Source organism: Rana temporaria, chromosome 5 (genome assembly GCF_905171775.1).
Source record: "Rana temporaria chromosome 5, aRanTem1.1, whole genome shotgun sequence".
Classification (NCBI taxonomy): Eukaryota; Metazoa; Chordata; class Amphibia; order Anura; family Ranidae; genus Rana; species Rana temporaria.
Genome location: NC_053493.1, coordinates 166,632,971 through 166,658,398, shown reverse-complemented (window position 1 = coordinate 166,658,398; position 25,428 = coordinate 166,632,971). Strand labels below are relative to the sequence as shown.

The window sequence follows — 25,428 nt, the reverse complement described above, 5'->3', positions numbered from 1 at the left end:
TGGCTAAAGCTTTTTTTGTTTCTGCCTTATCATTTCAGTTAGTAGGCTCTCTTTTTTTACATACCTAGCCAATCAAAGCACATCCATCTTTACATACTTAGTGGCCCTATCCTGCCTTTTAGATATCTGTACCCCTGTGCTGCCAGGTGGTGGCTGGTTCTGGTGCACTTGTGCCCAACCCCAGGCTGTGCTAATGGAGGCCCTATGATCCGCCATGTTGATGTGAGCATTTTCATACAATTATGGGAATTATTATCATATTTTATGCTTTGTTTTTGATGTTTGTATTATTTTTAAAGTGGTTGTAAACACATGACAACCACTTTAATCTACAGGTAAGCCTAGATTAAGGCTTATCTGTAGGTGCAAGAAATATCTCCCAAACCTAATAGGTTTAGGAGATATTTACAGAAATAGCGTCACTGATGTCGCATGCGCCGTAGGCATCGGGCGCAAGCGCAATGAGCGTCCCGTTTCTAACAGCGATCATGCCGTTAGTAGCGGCATCTGCGCGCATGCACAGGAGTGACGTCATCGCGTTTTGGTCCAGTCCCAGTGCGGGAGCTATGCATACTAGCTCATTATGCCTTTGCCTTGCAGGGTGTATTTTTTTATTTCTTTTTTAACAAGAGGGTTTACTTCCTCTTTAATACATAGCTCTGTTCTGCCCTATTTTATTTGGTCGTGAGGAAGTCTAGAATTGGTGCAATGTTGACCTGACAACTGGAAACATACAGACTCGAAATCTACATTTACTACCTAGCTGTATATGCTATCCATGTATAGACTTCCGGTGTTTCTAGTAGGCCATTTTTTGTGTCAATATTTGGATCCAGTTGAGGCTACTTATGACAATGTTTAAACCAAGTATTTTAATGTTCATAAATAAATGTATTATGTTTTATACTTTTGTGTGTGGCCTCCCATATTAGGTCCAATCTTTTCAAGCGGTGCTAGAGATAGTTAGCCCTTTTTTGAGCAGAGATAGAAACTGTATTTTCTCTTTGAAGAGACATATTGGATCCAGAGGTCTGGGATATCTTGCCCAAGTTCCAACAGACATCTCCCCACTCCTAAGAGGAGGGGTGCCCTTTCATTGTGAGGAGGACCTCTGAGCAGGCTTGGTGGACCTGGCAGTCCAGGTGTCAAGCCTTGGTTTGGAAGAAGACACCCTGGGAGTGTAAAAATAACTTGCACGAGAAGCAGTAGCCATAGGAATGGGAGACTTTGGCTTCTTCTTGAGGGTTAAAAGCATATTTTCTCCAGTAACTTTTCCCCAAACAGGCATTCACCATCAAAAGGCATGTGTAGTAGACACCTTTTACTAGCAAGTTCAACAGACCAAGCTTTAAGGCACAATATCCTGCTCATATAGGGGACAATCAAAAGATCTAACAAATGAAATCCTCTCGAGCAGGGATCTCCAAACTACAACCCTCCAGCTGTTGCAGAACTACATGTCCCATGAGGCATTGTGAAGCTCTGACATTCACAGACCTGACTAGGCATGATGGTAATTGTAGTTCCTGAACAACTGTAGAATATGCAATTAACGAACCTGAAGCTGCTGCAAAACTACAAGTCCAATGAGGCATAGCAAGACTGACAGTCACAAGCATGACACCCAGAGGCAGGAGCATGATGGGACTTGTAGTTTTGCAACAGCTGGAGGTCCGCTAATTGCATATGCCTGCTCTAGAGCATCAACACAAAACAACAATGTTGATGGCATCAGTTGTAATTGTTCTAAGAGAGCAGGATCCTCAAAGGCAAGTTCATGTGCTTAATTTATTTGCCCTGTCCAGTATGCAATAGTATGGCAAATGAACAGCAATAGCTGACTGCCAAGCAGGACTTGCAAGAGCAAACAATGCCTTTTAAAAGGGTTCCAGACACCTATGAACAGAATCCTTATGTAGCCCAGGGGTTGCTACTAAAGTTATGTTGAGTAGTTTATTGTTTCTTAAGTAAGGGTTTGACTCCCTCTAGTGACCGCTGAACTCAATCAGGATCTTTCCTTCTGTTGATGAAGCAAACAGTTATGCATTGTGGGATATATAGTTTGACGAGGAAGTGACTCATGGTGTAAAATCAGTCTGGGAACTATTGGACCCACAATGCCAAGTCACATACACACAATGCCAAGTCCCAGAACAGCCTGCTGGGTAGAGAGATAAAAGGACAGGCGTGGCCGGCTTTCGGCCTCTCTGGGCGCCATTCAACTGCCAGCAGGTCTGTGTGTGTGACCAGGAGTGAGAGACTGCGGCCTACAGCGGAGAGCCGGATCATCTGCCCCAGAGGGATCTTTGGAGGATGGCCCTGCTAGTCGAGCAGGTGGATTGGCCTGTGCTTCAGAGCATTTGAAGCCATCTGCCTTCCAGCACACCGGGAGGAGCAGCACAGTGTGGTGGTGCCAACTCCCATGGCAGAGGCATCTGCAGGAGGTTCTGGACGGAGTCTGCCAGCCAGCTGTGATCCACAATGGTGAGAGGGCACCTGCCTATCCAAGTAGTGACGGCAGTTTTGCTGAGTGAGTTTCTTTCCTACAGACTGCTGCTGAGACCTGAAGTTCCATGGCTGTGTATCTGCTGCTCCTGAGCATCCTATTACCAGACTTTGGGGCCTTGCTTTTCTTCCCCCATGCTGTAATGTCAGTACTGTATTACTCAAACAAAGGAATTACAAGTGGGAATAGTTCTTCATCTAAGGAATTCATAGCATCCTATTTCTACAGTTATTGCTTTTCCCCTGTTTCCCTTGGATTTAAATGAATTACACAACTCCACCCCCTGCAGTATAAAATAAGCTAGCTGAAGACAAACTGGAAATTGAGGAACATTCACCGCTTTATTCCATTACAAAGCTTTATTGCTCAACATTGAAGAATTGCTCTGAACTGCAACCTAGAGGGAGCCATTTAGTGATTTAGCCATTACAGGCTCACAAAATAATCTAATGCGAAAATTATGATAAATTTAAGCATATGTACATCCTTCACAGAACATATTTAGCACCAGTAAACCTTTAATTATGATCTCTCTTGCAAACCCATTATATCCAAAATGCCAGGGCGCAACGGGTACACTATGGCAACGTTTCTCAACTTCAGTCCTCAAATACCCCCAACAGATAATGTTTTCAGGATTTCCCTGAAACGACTATGGTAATTACTAATGGCCCATACACAAGATCCGAATATCATGCGAAAACTGTCGACTGAGGAAGACTTGTACGATAATTGGATCATTAGTACAGAGCTTTCGAGAGCCGATCACAACAATTCATCCGATATTATTAGATCAGATACCAGATCATATGATTTTCGTTTAGTTAGAATAGTTGTCGTCTGAAAATACAATACAAATACATTACAACACATGACTTCCAATTTTTTTTATGGGGTTGCCTGCCTTTCCTTACTTGAAATTATTACTTAGATGAACTAAAATGGGTTCACTCAGAATCTTGTGCAGCTTGTGCATGGTAGACAATCAGCTTCTAACCTTAGCTTCTTCAATTAAAGTGATTGTAAAGCTTTGTTTGTTTTTTTAAATAACAAACATGTCATACTTACCTCAGTATTTATATATGGGTATGTAAGGGTTTGGCCTCTCTACTCCTTTTCTTGGGTCCCCCGTGGCGCTCCTCCTCTTCTCCAGTGCCCTCACAGAGAGCCGCATTCCATGGGGGCGCTCGTACGTGCACGCTTCTGAGTTCTGCTGCTGCGTCCATTGACACACACAGCAGGGGCCTCACCCCCCCATATTCCGTGTCACTGGATTTGATTAACAGCTGTGAGAGCCAATGGCTCCTGCTGCTATAAATCTATCCAATGAGGAACCAAGACAGCAGCTGGAGCTAAGAAAAATGAGGGGGGGGGTGCTGCAGCACAGAAGGATTTACAACCCTTTAAGCTTTGGCAATAAAACATGGAAGCAAGCCTGATATTGCACTCTCCAGCTTTAGTAAGAAAACCCCTATGTCTCCTGGGTATAATGAGGAACTTTAAACAACACTTTTTATGGATATGTTTAAGAAATGTCTTTCTTCTTGCCACTCTTCCATAAAGGCCAGATTTGTGCAGTATACGACTGATTGTTGTCCTATGGACAGAGTCTCCCACCTCAGCTGTAGATCTCTGCAGTTCATCCAGAGTGATCATGGGCCTCTTGGCTGCATCTCTGATCAGTCTTCTCCTTGTAAGAGCTGAAAGTTTAGAGGGACGGCCAGGTCTTCGTAGATTTGCAGTGGTCTGATACTCCTTCCATTTCAATATTATCGCTTGCACAGTGCTCCTTGGGATGTTTAAAGCTTGGGAAATCTTTTTGTATCCAAATCTGGCTTTAAACTTCTCCACAACAGTATCTCGGACCTGCCTGGTGTGTTCCTTGTTCTTCATGATGCTCTCTGCGCTTTAAACGGACCTCTGAGACTATCACAGTGCAGGTGCATTTATATGGAGACTTGATTACACACAGGTGGATTCTACTTATCATTATTAGTCATTTAGGTCAACATTGGATCATTCAGAGATCCTCACTGAACTTCTGGAGAGAGTTTGCTGCACTGAAAGTAAAGGGGCTGAATAATTTTGCACGCCCAATTTTTCCATTTTTTATTTGTTAAAAAAGTTTGAAATATCCAATAAATTTTGTTCCACTTCATGATTGTGTCCCACTTGTTGTTGATTCTTCAAAAAAAATTACAGCTTTATATCTTTATGTTTGAACCTGGAAATGTGACAAAAGGTCGCAAAGTTCAAGGGGGCTGAATACTTTTGCAAGGCACTGTATATATATATCCAGTTGCTTACTGGGCAATATATACCCCCTTTCTGCCCAGGAAAAATTTCAGCTTTTGGCACTGTCACGCTTTGAATGAAAATTGCGCGGTTGTGCGACGTTGCTCCCAAACAAAATTGACGTCCTTTTTTTCCCCACAAATAGTGCTTTCTTTTGGTGGTATTTGATCACCTCTGCAGTTTTGAATTTTTGGGCTACAAACAAAAAAAAGAGCGCCAATTTTGAAAAAAAAAAAACACAATATTTTTTACTTTTTGCTATAATAAATATCCCATTTTTTTTAAAAACTATTTTTAGTTTAGTTTTTAGGCCGATACATATTCTTCTACATATTGTTGGTAAAAAAAAAATCGAAATAAGCCTATAGTGATTGGTTTGCGCAAAAGTTATAGCGCCTACAAAATAGGAGATAGAATTATGACATTTTTTTTTGTTTTGTTTTTACTGGTAATTGCGGTTATCTGCGATTTTTGTCAGGACTGCAATATTATGGCGGACACATCAGACACTTTAGACAAATTTTTGGGACCATTCACATTTATAAAGCGAACAGTGCTATAAATATGCACTGATAACTGTAAAAATGTGACTGGCAGGGAAGGGGTTAACACTAGGGGGCGAGTAAGGGGTTAAATGTGTTCCTAGGAGTGATTCTTACTGTGGGGGGAGGGGACTGACTGGGGGAGGTGACCGATCTGTGTACCTATATACAAGGAACACACCATCGGTCTCCTCTTCCTGACAGGTCCTGGATCTGTGTATTCACAGATCCACGCCCTTGGCTGTGTAACGGCTGATCACGGGTACCTGGCAGACATCGTGGCCACCAGGCATGCGTATTGGCATCTCAGCGAGGCGGCCGTTGCTTGCCCACCCTCCAGTGGCGTTCTAAGTAATTTTCCAGCAAAAAAAAACAAAATAATTTTAACTCAGAAAGAGGATCAGTCCTTAAGTGGTTAAAGCAGGGTTAGGTTATAAAAAAATATCCCAAGCTCTGAACATCTCATGGAGCACTATTCAATCCATCATCCAAAATGGAAAGAGAACAACTGCAAACCTACCAAGACATGGCCGCCTACCTAAACTTACAGGCTAGACAAGGAGAGCAATAATTAGAGAAGGGGGTGGGGTATAGTGGGGCTTGGAGAGAGACAGATGGGTGGGCAACCAAACTATAGGTAAAGGTGGTTATGATAATAAAATCCAGTGGTTAGGGGTGGCTTGGACCCTGGGAAAGTTCATTTCGGGCTTGAATGGGTTTGGAACAATTTTGATGGGTTAAAGATGTATATAGCGCTCTAGAGGTGCAGCCAGCTGTGGAAGAGAAAGCAGCTCTGTTAATTTATAATGTGGAGAACAGTGGCGCTCATCTGAGTGCAGTATATTAAAATGATTAATGATGAGTTTATTAAAGATAAAATGTAAAATAAGAATGAACTCACGGGGTAATGGTTATAAAGGCTAGACACAAGGGGAGGCTCGCTGTGTAGTCTTAATCCAGATAGCCAGTGGTGTGGGATGCTGCTGCTGTCTTGTTAGCTGCAGGAATTTCCAAGGCTCTGAGTCAAGCTGGCAGTCATCTCCCCGTCGGCTGTGACTTCACTGGATGTGGGACACAGGGCCGGCAAGCGTGGGTTCGGAGCATGCATGCTCCTTGTTCAGGCTGTGAATCACCGCCTGAAGATAATTTTTATCTTAATAAACTCATCAATTGTTTTAATATACTGCACTGCACACAATAACTAGAGAAGCAGACAAGAGGTCCATGGTAACTCTGGAGGAGCTGCAGAGATCCACAGCTCAGGTGGGAGAATCTGTCCACAGTACAACTATTAGTCATGCAGTCCACAAATCTGGCCATTATGGAAGAGTGGCAAGAAAAAGAAAGCCCTAAGAAGTCCCGTTTTCAGTTTTCAAACAGCCATGTAGGGGACACAGCAAACATGTGAAAGAAGTTGCTTTTTTCAGATGAGGCCAAAATGTTACTTTTTGGCCTAAAAGCAAAACGCTATGTGTGGCAGAAAACTAACACTGTACATCACCCTGAACACACCATCCCCACCGTGAAACATGGTGGTGGCAGCATCATGTTGTGGAGATGCTTTTCTTCAGCAGGGACAGGGAAGCTGGTCAGAGTTGATGGGAAGATGAATAGAGCCAAATACAGGGCAACTGTAATGCCGCGTACACACGATCGGACATTCCGATTTTGAAATCGTGGATTTTTTTTCGACGTACAACACTACGACAAGCCGAGAAAAATTAAGCTTAATGATTCCGAGCATGTGTCGGATTGATTCCAAGCATGCGTAGGATTTTTGAGCGTTGAATTGCCTACACATGATCGGAATTTCCAACAAGAATGTTTGTTGTCGGAAAAATTGAGAACCAGCTCTCAAACATTTGTTGTGGGAAATTCCGACAGCAAATGTCCGATGGAGCATACACACAGTCGGCTTTTCCGACAACAAGCTCACATGGAACATTTGTTTTCGGAATGTCCGATCATGTGTACGCAGCATTAGGGTCTGCAAAGTACTTGAGACTGGGGTGGAGGCTCACCTTCCAGCAGGACAACGACCCTAAACGTACAGCCAGGGCTACAATGGAATGGTTTAGATCAAAGCATATTCATGTGTTAGAATGAACCAGTCAAAGTCCAGACCGAAAACCAATTGAGAATCTGTGGAAAGGCTTAAAATTGCTGTTCACAGATGCTCTCCATCCAATCTGACAGAGCTTGAACTATTTTGCAATGAAGAATGGACAAAAATGTCACTCTCTAGATGTGCAAAGCTGGTAGAGACATACCCAAAAAGACTTGCAGCTGTAATTGCAGCGAAAGGTGGTTCTACAGAGTATTGGCTCAGGGGGGCTGAATACAAATGTACGCCACACTTTTCAAATTTTTTAGCAAAATAATTAGAAAACCATTTATCATTTTCATTCCACTTCACAATTATGTGCCACTTTGTGTTGGTCTATTACATAAAATCCCCATAAAATAAATTTACATTTTTGGCTGTAACATAACAAAATGTGGAATGTTTCAAGGGGTATATCTCATTTTCCCCTTTTCCACATTCCTTTTTAAAATATATTTTTAAAATATGATATGTGTGCTAAGAACTGCATAGTTGTTACATTTCTGCTAGAATACGTAAACACTAAAAATAACATGGTACTGGTTAATGGGTATCAGGTGCCCATTGTAATTATTCCAGATCAGTTAGTAAGCACCTTATTACATCTTGTTAAGCATGAACACGCTTTTATCTAAATAGTTCCACTTTTAATTTCAGTCATTGGAAGAAAAATATTCCTTTGCATCCAAATCAGTATAAGTCAAGAAAAGAGCTGAACTATATAAAAAAAAATAATAAAAATGTTCTTTCTTACTTATTGTGAAGACAAACAATTAAGTTATAAAGGATTTCCTATGAAAATATTAAAGAGGAGTTCCACCCAAATTTGGAACTTCCTCTTATCCCACTCCTCTCCCCCTTACATGCCACATTTGGCATGTAATTTTTTTTGGGGGGGAGTGGGGGCTTCAGCACGAGTGGGACTTCCTGTCCCACTTCCTCCTTCCTGTAGGCGACTAAGCTTAGTCGCCTTCAGGAAGTGGCTGCTGTAGGCGATCGCCTAGGACACGTCACAGGTCCTAGGCGATCTCCTGGCCAATTACAGGGCGCGGCGCCGGGCCGCGCCGCTCGCGCATGCGCAGTGCCGCGCTGCTCGCGCTCGCGCATGCGCAGTGGGTGCCCGGCCGTGAAGCCGAAAGCTGTCACGGCCGGGTGCCCACACTGAAGATGAAGACGCCGGCCGGGGAGGGGGGGAGAGGAGCGGAGCCCCGGCCGGCGCGTCGCTGGAGCGCTGGAGCAGGTAAGTGCCTGTTTATTAAAAGCCAGCAGCAACACTTTTGGTTGCTGCTGACTTTTAATAAACATACAAATGGCTGGAACTCCCCTTTAAGTATTACATATGGTTACTTCTGCCCTTAATTCTGCTCCTTTTTTAACATGTTTTCCAGACTAGCCTTACCTGCTTCAGTGCAATAGCCAGAATTTAAACTGCACACACAGGTGAATGTGGCACCCCTCAATTCCTAATCATACTTGTTTTGCATCAGTAATTAAAAATTATTTGAAGGCTTATCAAAGCCTTTGGATCAACATTACAGCTAAGGAACCATTCTTATCTTCATACATTTCAGTTTCCATACTTTCTTACTGCTTTAATATAGATCAATGGTCTCCAAACTGAGGCCCTTTGCTTGCTATTATCTCGCTCTTGAGGCACTATTCTCCCAGTGATATGAGACACTATTCTTCCAACTGACATCAACAACATTTCTCTCATTGACACCAACAATGGGCCTCCTAATGAATACCCCCACCTTATACCAAATGTGCCAATGTTTACGCCCACTAATGCAAGGAAAACTTCTACTCGTGCTGGTCACTGTCTGGCCCTCTTAACCACTACAGATCCGCGCTATCGTCAAAAGACGTCTGCAGCGCGGACCTGAAGTGCCAAGTGGACGTCTTTAGACGTCCTATTGTTTACATTACCCGTGCACGCCGCTGGGGGGCGCGCAGCGGGTAAACACTGTCCCGGCGCATTGCTGGGAAGCCGATGCGTGTACCTGTCGGCCGCGATGTCCGCTGGGTACACGCGATCGTCGGTAACACAGCAGGGACGTGGAGCTCTGTGTGTAAACACAGAGCTCCACGTGCTGTCAGAGGAGAGGAGACCGATCTGTGTCCCTTGTACATAGGGACACAGCATCGGTCACCTCCCCCAGTCACCCCCTCCCCCCACACAGTTAGAACAAACCCAGGGAATACATTTAACCCCTTCCTCACCCCCTAGTGTTAATCCCTTCCCTACCAGTCACATTTATACAGTAATTAGTGCATTTTAAAAAATATTGTGTTTTTTTTCAAAATGTTCTGTCTTTTTCTGTTTATAGCGCAAAAAATAAAAATCGCAGAGATGATCAAATACCACCAAAAGAAAGCTCTATGTGTGGGGAAAAAATGATAAAAATATAATTTGGGTACAGTGTTGTATGACCGCGCAATTGTCATTCAAAATGCGTCAGCTCTGAAAGCTGAAAACTGGTCTGGACACGAAGGGGGTTTAAGTGCCCAGTAATAACGTGGTTAAAGACTGAAGGACACTAAACTGGCCCTCTGTTTGGAAAGTTTGGAGACCCTTGATATAGATCAATGACTGATGTAAAAAATACATAAAACTGATACCATAATTTTAAATAAACCCATATGTAATAAGACTGTTAATTTACCACCCACCCAGCAATAATCATGTATTCATGACCAACAAACAAATCCTATGAATAGAACAAAGGATGTATAGGCTGGAAGTCACATTTTCAATTATGCTGGACTTTTATCATGGTATAGTGATGTATTTTGTTTCCATTTGCAATATGCATAATAATCGTTAGAATATAATAAAATATATACCGTAAAATTACACACAAAAGAAACAGTATATTGTGATTATTCCTTTTGCATCCACAGCAGATGGCGTCTATAGGGTATTACCCAACTCCCACAGAGAATATATGTCATGATAAACTGTATGTTCACACCTCATAACCTTATTTACTGTACTGGGATTGACCTAACAGTATAAACTGCACAGTATTCCCATAAAAGGACTATTTTTAATTGTAGTAGATTATGAATCAAATGGCAGTCAATGGCAGTGCTTACAACTATAACGACTAGTTTTGCAAATGGCAAAGCCCACATTTTGTTAATGCTGGCACTGTAACAAGACACCAATACAAATCTCTTAGATGATAACTGGAACATTGGGTATCATTCCATATATCCTACTCAATAGTTAACTACAGTAACTGATTGGATAGTAAATAAAATAACTCAATGATATCCCTAAGGTGTATAGGTAGCTCTCAAATGCAAGCTTATTCCTATGGCTTCTAAAAATCCAAGTTTCTAAAAATGGGAACAAATACTAAAACCAGTATATGAAATCTTTGTGAGATTGTCTGAATTCTAAAGGGCAAAAATATAAGGCAAGCAGACATCACCCCTGTAGGGAGCCCAGGTAACCTTTTCATTAATGTTCTAAAATGAGGTTAATAAACTAGAAAATAAACGCACGTCTAATGTGCCCAAGTGTGATATGTACATATTCTAGTGATGGTTTGAGTGCTCAAAGTATTTAATGCATATAAAGTTAAAGTTACAAACAACTTAAAGGGGTTGTAAAGGAAAAAAAATAATTCATAATAAGCATCCTTTACCTGCAGACATTCCTCTTTTCACTTCCTCATTGTACGTTTTTGCTCAGAAGTTGCTCTATTTCTTCTCTGTTCTGTTCACTTCCTGCTTGTCAGATTTTACTGACCACCGTGAAGGGAGGCTTTACTGCGGTGGTCAGTAACGTGCTTACCCCCTCCTGGGAACTACATCTGCGTGGCAGGATGCTCTCTACGTGTTAGAGACTTCAAGGAGGTGTGAATTACTGGGCGTGCGGCAGTTCATACTGGGAAATGTAGTTCTTACATGAACGAACGATGCAAACCAGGAAGTGAATGAGAGAACAGAACAGGTATTTACTAGTTTTTTAACAGAATCATTACACTATTCTGTCTGTCTACCTTGCAGACATTAATTTTAGGCAAAACATTTTTTTCCTTTAGTGACCCTTTAATAAAGGTGAATTAACTGAAATGTATAACTGTTATCTTCTGGTGTTACTGCAGGAGCTAGATGTCTGCAGGATTTTTCCTGGTGTTATTTACACTTGTATGAAGTAAGCTGATGCTATGTGCTGTTTTTATGTGCCATTCCAAAGTTAAAGCGGGGGTTCACCCTATGGACGGGAAAAAATTTTTTTTTTTTTTTTTTTACCTTAAAATCAGGCATTGTAGCGCGAGCTACAGTATGCCTGTCCCGAATTTTTTCCCCCCATACTCACCTTGTAGTCGTCCATCGAAGATACCGGGGAATGGGCGTGCCTCTGGAGACGGAGGATGATTGACGGCCGGCTCTGGCGCGTCACGCTTCTCCGGAAATAGCCGAAATAGGCTTGGTCTTCACGACGCGTGCGCATAGCCTGTGCGCAGGCGCCGTGAAGAGCCGAGACCTACTCCGGCTGTCTTCGGGGAGAGTGACGTGCCAGGGCCGGCCGTCAATCATCCTCCCTCTCCATAGGCACGCCCATTCCCCGCGGGAGCCGGAATCTACGATGGACAACTACAAGGTGAGTACGGGGTTAAAAAAATCGGGACAGGCATACTGTAGCTCGCGCTACAATGCCTGTCTCGATGGTAAAATCATGGGATTGTGGGTGAACTACCGCTTTAAAGAGGTTGTAAAGGTTTGTCTTTTATTTTCTAAATTGGTTTCGTTAAGCTAGTGCATTGTTGGTTCACTTACCTTTTCCTTCCATTTCCCTTCTAAATGTTTTTTTTCTTTTGTTTGAATTTCTCACTTCCTGTTTCTCCTCAGTAAGCTTTCCACCATCATCTGAGCGGTGGAAAGTCATTTAGAACAGCTTACCGAGGAAGAACAGGAAGTGAGAAATTCAGACAAAGAAAAAAAAACATTTAGAAGGGAAATCGAAGGAAAACATTAGTGAACCAACAATGCACTAGCTTAACCACTTGCTTACTGGGCACATAAACCCCCTTCGTGCCCAGGCGAAATTTCAGCTTCCGGCACTGCGTCGCTTTAACTGACATTTGCGCGGTCGTGCGACGTGGCTCCCAAACAAAATTGACGTCCTTTTTCCCCACAAATAGAGCTTTATTTTGGTGGTATTTGATCACCTCTGCGGTTTTTATTTTTTGCGCTATAAACAAAAAAAAGAGCGACAATTTAAAAAATATATATATATATATTTTTTACTTGTTGCTATAATAAATATCCCAATTTTTTTTTTGTTTTAATATTTTTTTTCTCAGTTAAGGCCGATACGTATTTTTCGACATATTTTTGTAAAAAAAAAAACTTTGGTTTGCGCAAAAGTTATGGCGCCTACAAAATGGGGAATAGATTTATGATTTTTTTTTTTTTTTACTTGTAATGGCGGCGATTTGCGATTTTTTTGTCAGGCCTGCGATATTGCGGCGGACGTATCGGACACTTTTGACACAATTTTGGGACCATTCACATTTATACAGCGATCAGTGCTATAAAAATGCACTAATTACTGTATAAATGTGACTGGCAGTGAAGGGGTTAACACTAGGGGGGTGAGGAAGGGGTTAAATGTATTCCGTCATTGTGTTCTTACTGTGTGGGGGGAGGGGACTGACTGGGGGAGGTGACCGATGCTGTGTCCCTATGTAAAGGGACACAGATCGGTCTCCTCTCTCCCTAACAGCACGTGGAGCTCTGTGTTTACACACAGAGCTCCACGTCCTGCTGTGTAACCGACGATCGCGAGTGTCTGGCGGACATCGCGGCCGCCAGGCACTGGCATCGGCTCCCGAACGATGCGCCGGGCACGTTGTTTCCCAGGCTCCGTGCCCCCATCCGCGCGCACAGGGAACAACAACGACAGGACGTCCAGGGACGTCCACCCGGCACTTGAGAGCCGCTCTGTGGACGTCTTTCGACCATAGCGCGGATCTCAAGTGGTTAAAGTAACCTATTTAGAAAATAAAAAAACAAACCTTTACAACCCCTTTAAGGTATAAATAAATGCACAAAGATAGTGATAATTTAGTTGCATACTTAGGTTAAAAAAGGATAAGCCTATTGAGGAAAATACCTATTACACAATCCTAAACCAGCAGTTGTTTCAGAGGAAGGCCTAAGGCCCCTATCAAGGCTGAGAAGACAGACTGACAGCTTATTTTTTTTTTTTTTTTTTAAAGAAACAAGTTTATTGAGATGTCATCCTCAGTTACAAACATTCAATACAAATAAAGTACATTGACTCATTCCCAGATAGTCAATCAAAGTAACACTTAATCTTACAGATACTATGAAGTGTACACACCAACAATTGTCCTTTCACTTATATAAACTTACTTTCCCAATCGGAAACAACATAATACAGGAGATACCCTCCAACCTGTCACAAGAACACTCTTTCCAAAAGGAAATCAGTTGGTGCTAGATCCAGTGTATTTAACCAGCTTCCCCATACTGTCTCAAATTTAAAGGGACTACCTCTGTGCTGGTATATAAAAGTTTTTCAAATTTTAACATAGTGCTCACCTAGCCACATTTTAGCTGTGGGGGAATCCGGAGAGATCCATTGCATAATTATGAGTCAACCGCCTTGAAATTGCGCCCTCGCTGGTGCTTCCATCAAATATTTATCTGGAATGATACTGTCAAGAATTCCCAAAACACATTGTTTGGGTTCCATCAGAACTGAGACCTGCAGGGCAGTATTAGTGGCTGCGACTACCGACCCCCAATAACGGTGGAGCTGCGGACCTCCCCACATGAGGTGGATGAAACCACTGACATCCCTCTCACATCTACCAGAAAGAGAAGTTGGACGTAGTCCCATGTGGTGATGCTTAAGCGGGGTGTAGGGTATCCGCAATAGGGTGCAGAGCTGGGACATTCACTGTGATTCATTCAATAAGCTTTTCTAGGGCCTCCTCCCACAGTTCCCCTGGTATCTTTCCAAAATCTGTTACCCATCTATCACAGGCCGAGCTTGGATATTGTCACAAACTACGGTGAACGAGAGTGAACCACAACTGCGGTTAGGGAAGATTTCATTGCACCTCTCTATGTTATGTGAGATTTCAGTATTGGACCCCAGGCGTCACTCCAATCAGAGAACAGGATTTTGGGGGTTCTCTACATCATCTCTCTCACATATAGGAATGTGTTGAGCTACTAAGGGTGGTGGTATTACAACATGCCTCCAACCCGTAGCGTTGAAAAATTATGGTAAACGTGAATGAGCACAACCAATGCACTTCTCTATGTAAGTGATTATCAGTACCAGACCCCAGGCGTCACTCCAATCAGAGAACAGGAGTTTGGGGGTTCTCTACATCATATCACTTTACATAAAGAAAATGCATTGAGCTACTAAGGGAGGAGGTATTACAACATACCTCCTAACCTTAGCCAGAAAAAGGTATAACGAACATGTTCAGAATTTTAGGGCGGAAGCCCGTATACAAGTAACAACAAATGTCAAGCATGTAGCATATGAGAATACTGTATGCAACTAGCATTGGCGTAAGAGGGAAATTATAGCTCAGATGGTTTCAGAGTGTATGTCCCTTTAAGATATTTCAGAGCTGTCAGGTGAAGGCCCACTAAGTAAATTCAAGCAGCAGATACTATTAATTATACCAGATCCAAATACAGCACTCTGTGAAGGGTATATAAGAAATTAGTAATTCTAGAGCAATAATAGTACTTATCCGTTGGCAGGCATGAGTTTTTCCAGTAAGCTAGTAGCAGGCTTGCGATTCTGTAGTGCAGGGTCTCCTGAAGGAAGATCTCTTAGGGTGTCCCAGCAATGGCAATCTGTAAGGCAGCATGGATCCAGCTAAGGCATTAGCTTGTCTGTGGTAGGGATCCAGCGTGGCCTGGTGTGTAGGTTAGGGATTGATGATACTAATAGTTTTGTAGCGTGGCCGGCTACGTCTGACAATAATAGAACAGCGTGTGTATTACACAATGTTCTGTTTATAGCTGAGAGGCATGTGTGCCGAATGGAACGTTGATTACACTCGGCACTTCCGCGTTCCAGGCTGGAACGCACGCAGCTTGGGGCGATGACGTCATCGCGCGGTTGCCGTATACGCTCCAGCGTGGAACGCAATACTGCGACAGGGGCGCCGTTTACAGATATTTGTCCAGGTACATTCCCATTAGGGAGGCGTAGCAACTGGAAATAAAGCCTTTGATGGAGGAGGCCTGCTGCAAAAGGGCGAACACCGGCATGGGTGAAAGTGCAAGATTGTCCATAGACCTCTGGGCTTTAATAGTATGTTTCAGCTGCATATAATAAAATAGTATATTCTGCTGAATTTTTAATCTAGACTGTAGTTGAGCAAATGAGGACAATACACCATTGTGAAAAATGTGTTTTAGATGTGTTATACCCACTGAGCACCATCTATCAGCATTTTGTAACTTTACAAGTTCAGGATATGTGTGGTTGTCCTAAATTGGGCTATAACTGGTGTAACCCTGCACCCCTTGTAATTTTTTCATTTTCTCCCATACTTTTTGAAGTAACCCGTAAGTTGGAAACTGTTTGTTAGGTTTGGAAAATAATTGTGTCTCCAATCCCTCCACCAATGAGGGAGCCCCACTAAACTGCAGCATTATGGCTAGCGCATCTGCGACAGCCCCCCTGCCACTTGTTGGAGCTGGTTGGCCAAATAGTATACCCATGAGTTCGAAAGTGCCAACCCCCTACATCTTTGGGTTTTTGTAACTGCTCCAGTTTAATCCTGGCTGCCCCGTCTTTTCAGAGCAAGGACCGAAAAATAGAGTTGACTACCTGAAATACTTTTAGGGGAACAACTACCAGGGAGTTATGGAGATGGTATAATAATTGTGGCATCAATACCATTTTAATCAATGTTGCTCTGCCCACGACAGAGAGACACAGTTTGTTTCATATTTTAACCTTCTCTGTAAACTTTACCAATAACGGTTGGATATTGAGATGGCAGAAGTCCAGTGGTTGGGGAAATATTACTACTCTGAGGTATTTAAATGATGTAACTTAGACGGTCAGTGTCTAATTGTGAGTGTACTCCTTAAACCAGGGGCAGAAGTGTGGATTTGCACCAATTGATTGTGAGGCCCAAAAATCTACCGAAATCCGTTACAATGGACATCTCTGTACGTAAGGATATATCCATGTCCCCCAACAAGAGAAGTATATTGTCTGCATAAAGCAGAATCTTCTCTTGTATGGTGCCATATCTGAACCCCACTTTACTTTCTTGGGCCCTAATACGTGCTGCCAGTGGCTCTATTGCCAGAGCAAATAACAGCGGTGAGAGGGGGTATCCCTGCCTGGTGCCTCTCCCTAAATGAAAGGGAAAAGGAGCCACCCTCTCTAATGGATGCTTGCGGTTGATGATACATCAGGCTGATCCACGATACGAAAAGCACCAAACCCAAACTTTTCTAGGATAGCCCAGAGGTATCAAATGCCTTATTGGCGTCAAATGACAGCAGAGCCCTGGCGAGGATTTTTTTTAAGGGATAAGTTCACTTTTAGGAACATGTTTAGGGTATATCATGTAACATGATCCCTCTGTCAGCGATCCCTGCTTTGTGACAGCAGGCAGGGCATCTTCTCCATACACCTGCTGTCACAATTTGAAAACAGCACAACCATGCGTGCAGGTCTCTACTCACTTGGTCGTGTTATTCATCCATAGTTTCCTGTGAATGAATAGACTACAAGTACTTTCAGCCTTTGAATGTTACATGAAATACTGGTGATCAAGCACAACTAAGTCCTTTCCATTTTTTATCCAGACAAAAAGTAAATGTGAAAAGGAGCTGTACATGCAGTGTGCATGGCAGTACAAAAGAGTGGCAATTAACAGGGGCCTTGTGTAATATATGACTTTGTGTCCAGGTTATTTGCTTATTGCCTATTCACGGAACTGTCTAATGATGATGTATTCCAAAGCAGATGTTTAAAATATACAGGTGAAGTTTATATAGACAATGCAGGATATTCTACCTCAATTTATTTCATTACCAACCAGTGGATAGCTGAGTGATACTAAATTGCAGTGTCCCTACTCTAGCATTGAAACATAGAAGAAGCATAGAAACATAGAAGGGTGACAGCAAAAAAAAAAGTCCAAATGGTCCATCGAGTTTGACAATTTTTTTTATACTTATACAGATATTTTTTTTTTTCGCTTGGGAGGTATTTGGACATGATGTACATTATCATGGAAATGAATCTGCTTTATTTTTTGCACTTGCTAACTGGGTATGCTCTCCTCAAAACTGTTGCTAGGCAGCTTTGCACCAGACAGCTGGTGCATGTTTTGAATGTTTGGACTACATAGTCCTGGTTTTATATGAGAGGGAGTAGCATTCTTTCCAAACTTTTTCTAAAATATTTTATTTTTGTATCTAAAAAAGTACAGTATATGTTTTAGAATGATTTCTCTTGTATGAGATGTGTTTTGTCATGTAACTTTTCTCAAGACCCTTAGCTAATGACATCATCACATCACCGGAAGGGACGTTACCCACTAACTAGAGAGGTGAAGACGATATTTGTATATCGTGTATTTTATTGGGTTTTATTAAAGTTAGGAAGCCTTTTATGTTACATTTTGCTCAATGATGGTTCCTCTTTTGTTCCTTTGAGTACCTTGCACCCACTATACAAGGAGTGGATCCAGAAAGCAAATTGTTCATCTGGGCCTCAATCTAGTAGAGGATTGAATGAAAGACAGCCATGATATGAGTCGATCCCAACTCTAAAAGGACAATGTGCTTCTGACCTATGCTTTCTAAGTCTTTATATTGAGGTGAGCTGCTACCTATACCGGTGAAGATTTCACGTGGTGGAATAGTTAGCAAACAGTCACTGTATATTTTATTATTGAATGCGATTTAAAGGAAAAGTGTATCCAAAAAATAAAGAACTTGACGCACACATGTATATGAACTACTATAGGACACATATATGTACTGTATATGCACTGCAGAGTTGATATTGAGGACTTGTTCTTATATCACGGTACTATAATACAGTGTATATTTCACACTGTATAATTATCAAATCACTTTGGATGGTATATATATTAAGGATTTCTTAACAGGAGGGTGACACCACTATTGTAATTATATTTATTTGTAGTAATTATTTCTCTTATTTTATTTCCCATGTGTTATATATTGATGGTCACTGAAGTACCATTTATGGATGGTCACTAGGATTTGTACACCCATAGAGGGTGACACCATTATTGCTAATATTCAGTATACAATTGAAGGGTGACATCATTATTGTATAATTGTTATTGCATTTTTGGGTTTTGTATGTACTGTATATTTAGTGTACACCATTGGAGAGTATTGGAGACATCTAGGCATGGAGGATGTCATTATCACTTGTTTACATGTGCAATATTACTGTTAGGACCAGTAGCGCAGCATTTTTTCTTTATATGTTATTTTTGTAGGTGTGGGGACACATATAAATGTTGTCAGCTACTGAATAATTTGTTTCTTGAGATTGCTAGTAAGGTTTGCACAGTGGTTCATTCATTCCAGTTGTTTGTACTGTATAATATTGATGCTTTATTTACTGCATTCTACTAATATTAGCACCACGAGAATTAAATCTAGTGCACATAACATGAGAGCAGAGTAATTGTCTCCTTTTAGAGTACATTCCACATGTCATAAACATGTTTTTCCCCTCATCCTTTAAAACTTTGTCAACTCTACATTAAACCTTTCTCATTCCAACTCTTAAGCTTCATACACACGTACAGGTTTCACGGCAGACTTTTTACTGCCGGGAAACTGCCATGAGAGCCTTGGTTGGGAATCCCGGCCGTGTGTATGTTCCATCGCAGTTTTCCCGCAAAAAAAAAACCCAGTGGGAAAAAAGAGAGCTGGTTCTCTTATTTTTCTCGGCAGTTTTCCTATATGGAAAACTGCAATGGAGCATACACACGGCTGATTTTCCCAGCCAAAAGCTCTCATGGCAGTTTTCCCGATGGGAAAACCGGTCGCGTGTATGCTCCATTGCAGTTTTCCCGACAGGAAAACTGACGGGAAAAATAAGAGAACCAGCTCTCTTTTTTTCCCACTGGGTTTTTAACCTGGCAGGCTTAGAACTTAGTAGCCTGTCAGTCATCCGTATCTCTCTTTCTCCAAACTCCTGTCATTGCTCCTTATGACCTGATCCACTTATTCCTGAGCCACTTATGGTTGGGAATCCCGGCTGTGTGTATGTTCCATCACAGTTTTTCCGATAGGAAAACTGCCAGGTTAAAAACCCAGTGGGAAAAAAAGAGCTGGTTCTCTTATTTTTCCCGTCAGTTTTCCTGTCGGGAAAACTGCAATGGAGCATACACACGGCCGATTTTCCCACCAAAAGCTCTCATGGAAGTTTTCCCGATGGGAAAACCGGTCGCATGTATAAGGCTTAAAACTTAGTAGCCTGTCAGTCATCCATATCTCTCTTTCTCCTGTCTCCTGTCATTGCTCCTTATGACCTGAGCCACTTATTCTTTAACATCCTCTGCACCTCATCTTTAAATTTCAGTGCACTGGCACCATTAGGGATATAAGTGACAGTGCAAGGTAAGTTAGGTATACATAACCACACTGAACACACACACATTTTTCATATTTAGAAAAACATTTTTAAATATCATTACACCAATTGCCAAAAAAAACGAAGCCCCCTGCACAGTGGCATCTTCACGTAAATGTTTTGCTAAATGACACCACTAATGCAGTTTGACATAGGCTCCTGGGTTTACGGTCCTCATTTACCATTTGATGACTGGAGCACATAAATCATTTTTCAGAGGACATCACATCTCACAATCACTTGAAGTAAAACGATGTTACAGTATAGTAATGCAACAGCTGTTTTACACTGGCTGACTGTTCTAATGGTTCAAGCAGGTTTTTAAAATGAGTGCTGCAAAAATTGTCAGCTATCAATCTCTAAATCCAATGTGGAAGTGCCAGATACTGTCATGATTTTTTAGAAGACTCCAATGGTCATCTTGGTAAAAGGACAGAGATGACTCAGCCTACCCTGCTTTTTTTCAGTAACAGTCAGTGCAATAATATTCTTCTTCTTGATTTTAAAGTGAGCAATCATTGTTACATGTAATGCTGAAGTACATAATGCAGACTCAGCAAAACTATCCACATCCCCATAAAGAAAAAAATTAACACAGCAAAAAAGTAGAAGAATTTTCACCAATAACTGACAAAAAAACTATTTTGATTTGATGGTACACATCCTGGATGCCAGGTCCGGAAGTCGTTACATCTTCTAGAATGTTACAGACAAGCCCTTTATTTATAATGGAGTTTGGATTTACTATGAAAACAAAGACCCCAAACACAGAAATGCATAGAATGACAAAAATATCTCAAAGTCGCCTTTTTGGCCACATGCAAGGGGCCATAATTTAATATTAACAGAATAACTGCAAATAAAAAACATGGAGAAAAAAAAAAAAGATGTGAACCTTACTGTTGCCAATTCATCAAACTTTCCAAACAGTTCATTTAACAGCTTTACCAGCTCTTGTGCTGTACACTGGGATGCCAAGCTTGTGAAACCAACAATATCTGCAAATAAAATGCTGAAATAAAAAATAAAAAAATGAATTAGTATTCATGAAGTCTAAATCTTATGCTTACAGCATATTTTGATCTTTAAATGTCTATTTGGACATAATATTGTATAACTATAAGGTGCAAAGTAAGCATTTCTAAATTTCACATTTAAATTTAAACCTTGAGCAATGTCATCAACAAACAGAAAACAAGATGATCGATCAATAGGAAAATATTTTACTATGTTGTTGTTTTTTTTTTTTTTCTATGTATATAATGTATAATCCCATAATTTTTGTAAATATACAATTCCTTTGTTTGTTTAAAAGGTCTCTGAATGATGAGTTCCTGAGATCTTGACAGCTGAACAACAAGTAAGCAATTATGCCCACAAATAATAATAACCCCCTAAATTTTAAGATTTTGGTGCAATGTTAACATAAAAGGTTGTATAGTTTATTTTAATTGTGTGAAATTGAACTCTGGGCTTGTGTCAGACAATAAACTCTGATCCACACCCGAGGATTTTAATTGATAAACTATTATTCCATGAATTCCAACTGGTGGAAACACCACACAGCACTGGAAGGGTCTCACGTGGTGCTTACGTCACAAGACTGTGATGTGGACATAGAGCCTAATGCTGGGTACACACAGGCTGAAAATCGGCCAAAAACAGTTGGTTTATTAGGAACGGGTAAACTATCCCCCCGTGTGTACAGCTTCTTGTCCAACAGAAGCCGGTCTCACAACTGGCTTCTGTCAAACGAGCATGCTGAAAAACCAGCATACGATCAGCGTCGTAGCCAATGGCTGCAAGCGCTTATCACTGTGTTCTAGTGGGAGGGGAATTCCCCCTGTCAGAACACAATACCTCAGTGGGGAAGACTGCCGCATTAACATTGGATGCGTTACTACTGCAAACAAAAAACAACTTCCCTTGTGTACCCAGCTTGAGGTTAAGTTTTCCTAAATTTCCCATAATCAACAATCAAATTTGTGTTGATGAAAAGGACAAAAGTTCACCACTTCAAGTAGGAATCAAAGTAGCGACGCATCGAACAAACTGCTCCTAATGGATCTATACCCAATTCACTATGGCTGGGTGCTGGTCACATTTGTCTTGCTGGCAAATAAGTACCAAAAATATAAAAGTTTCACCACATAACCAGAGCCTTTTAAAAGAAAAAAGAAAAGAGACCTCAAAAAGTTATTGTAAGCATGAAAAGCATATGATTTTTATTTGTTTATTAAACTAAGAAAGGCATTTTCCGTGGCGAACTCTTCATATTCTTAAGGAAAAAATAAATTGTCAAAGCAATTATGCTCTATTCCCTGGAGGCACACAACACTTTTCTTTAGAACCTTAGTAAAGACTGTGGGCCAGATCCTCAAAGAAGTTACGCTGGCGTATCTATAGATACGCCGCGTAACTTCTATATTTTTGTATCCACAAAACAAGATACGCCTGAAGCTGTGCTAGATCCGACTGGCGTACATCTTAGTATGCCGTCGGATCTAAGGTGCATTTTTACGCTGGCCGCTAGGTGGCGTTTCCGTCGATTTCCCCGTCGAGTATGCAAATTAGCTAGAACCGCGAATCCACAAACGTACGTCCAGCGCATTTTTTATGTTGTTTCCGTAAGGCTTTTTTCGGCGTATAGTTACCCCTGCTATATGAGGCGTATCCTATGTTAAGTATGGCCGTCGTTCCTGCGTCAAAATTTGAATTGTTTACGTCGTTTGCGTAAGTCGTTCGCAAATGGGGCTTTGCGTAGAATGACGTTCACGTCGTAAGCATTGGCTTGTTGCGGGTTAATTTCGAGCATGCGCACTGGGATACCCCCACGGACGGCCGCCGTAACTTACGGCACATATTCTTTGAGGATACGGAAAATATGCTGAAAGTTACGGCGGCGTAGTGTATCAGAGATACGCTACGCCGGATGCAACAATGCGCCAGGCTACGTGGATCTGGCCCTGTGTGTTGACCCCAAAATGGACTATGTTGAAAGCATAATATTTTTTTTTGTTTCATTTTGGTAATTTTACACCTATATTTTATTCTAATTGATAGAATTAAACTTTGGGATGTCATTGTGAAATAAAAAAAAAATAAAATAAACCATAGAAAAACATGAAGACTAAATTTGTGTTAATTTGTTGCTCCCTTTCACTAAAAATATTAGACTAAATATGGTGTAAAGGGGCTTAAATTATTGGCAGCATTTTCAGTAACTGTTCTGATTAAATTAGCAAATCTGTTTTCAAAATAGCTTTTATAGGGCAACACCAACAGTTGAAAAGATTAGAAAAATAGCCAAAACCTACCAACATAAATAAGGAAATGTGTTAAAAGTATATGTTATTGAAAAATTGTAAAACAATAATTTTGACTTTTGGGATTGAACCCCATTATCAAATTAAATCATTTTCATTCACATCTAAAATGAGAGAACAATCACCTATTTTCTCCATATGAGGAATTTGGGCATTCCATCCCAAGGACTAGGCTATATAAGCAGCAAACCAGGGCAGATACAAAATGTACATACTGTATACCATCATTCAGTGAACAACTTGTCACTATGCAGTGCCAGAGAAAAAAGGGTTTTCTTTGTCAATAATTTTTTATCAAACATTTACTCAAACATGCCATAATAGAAAAATTAAAGATGATTTATTGTTTTTGTTTACCATGAATTTTTCTAGTATACATCAATATACAATATTAACTTATCACTGTCTTGATAAAGGTATTATAACATCAGAGGCACTCTGTGTATCAAAATCAGCTTGTGACTATATTATAGAGTGTTATATGAGGGGAAAAAAGAACAATAAATGAAGGAAGAATGCAGAGAAAACAAGAGCAATTTTAGGTCACCGACCCCCCGCATTTGTTCTTGCTAAGCAAACATATATTATAACTAGAAAATGCATTTCCTGCAGAAAATGCGTGGGGATGCTGAATAGCTGAATTGCTAAGCCCACACCAAAGCCATTCACCATAACCACTACACTTTAGGACATACAAGCAGTGTTCCTTCAGTACTTATAAAGCCTCTCTTTGATCATTAAAGGGGTTGTAAAGGTAAAAATGTTTTCCCTAAATAGCTTCCTTTTTCTTAGTGCAGTCCTCTTTCACTTACCTCATCCTTTGATTTTGCTTTTAAATGTCCTCATTTCTTCTGAGAAATCCTCACTTCATGTTCTTCTGTCTGTAACTACACACAGTAATGCAAGGCTTTTTCAGTGGTGTGGATGACCACTAACACACAGCTCATTTCTCTATCTGCAAAGTAGAGAGTGTCCTGACTTGCCTGGTCGCCCCCTCCCCCCTCAAGAGGTTTTCTCCACACCAGGTAAGTGAAGGAGGACTGCACTGAGGTAAAGGAAGCTATTTAGGGGAAAAAATACCTTTACAACCCCTTTAATCCCCACACCTAATGAGTGAGAGAACCCTTCAAACAAACTTTAATAAATCCACAACAGTACATGCTATCGAAACAGCGACTTCACCGAGACACACGGCCTTTGTGAACACATCGGTATGAAATTTATGTTGATAAACTTAAAAATCTGGGCATGTCAGTGATTTAAAAAAGAGGTTATCTGTGCGTTTCACTGGGAAATCTGAACAATTTTTTACATGACAGTCAATGGAAGAAAGTGTGGAACTCTTGTCATTTGGAAGCTCAGCCAGCCAAAAGTAAAATGCATATCACAAAATTGCAAGCACATTGCCTGAAACCAGACAAAAATACCTACGTTTTGATGTATAAATTGTGTATGACAAGTAGACCTTGTGGGCGTGAGAGCAATTTGTTCCCTCTCTATAAAGATAATTTTTTTAAAGCTCTCTGCTCTAGCGATGACATCATCCACTCTAACCTCTCCTCATAGAAACTCTGTTTAATCGATAAAATTTTCTGAAAAACTCACTAAACTTAAACTGCTTTTTCACAAAAACTGTAAAACATATCAAACTGAAAAGATATAGCCAGATAGCTGAATATTTTGTGAACATTTTAACGCTTTTTTCGTGTATGTAGGCGAAAGTATGAAGGAGCTGAAACTTTTGGTAGCGGGACAATGTTTTAAGAATTTGAAGCATGCTCTCAGTGGCCCAGATTCAAAGAGATTTGCTCTTTTTTTGCGGAGGCACAGGGCAACGATTTTGCCCTGCGCCCCCGCAAATTTGCGCCGCTGCCCTCGATTCACGGAGCAGTAGCTCCGTAAATTGCGAGGGCGCGCCAGCAAAATTGCCCGGCGTTAGCGCGCGCAATGTAAACGATCCCGCCGGGGGCGGGAATCATTTAAAT

General features: G+C 41.2%; 1 protein-coding gene across 1 annotated transcript in view; it reads right to left on the bottom strand.

The window, feature by feature from the left end:
* The window catches only part of ADCY1 (adenylate cyclase 1), a 536,332-nt gene that overhangs the window by 293,222 nt on the left and 217,682 nt on the right, over positions 1–25,428 (bottom strand). Inside the window, exon 4 of the mRNA XM_040353333.1 lies at positions 21,018–21,129. Coding sequence (XP_040209267.1) covers positions 21,018–21,129 — 112 coding nt within the window. The remainder of the gene's footprint in view (positions 1–21,017; positions 21,130–25,428) is intronic.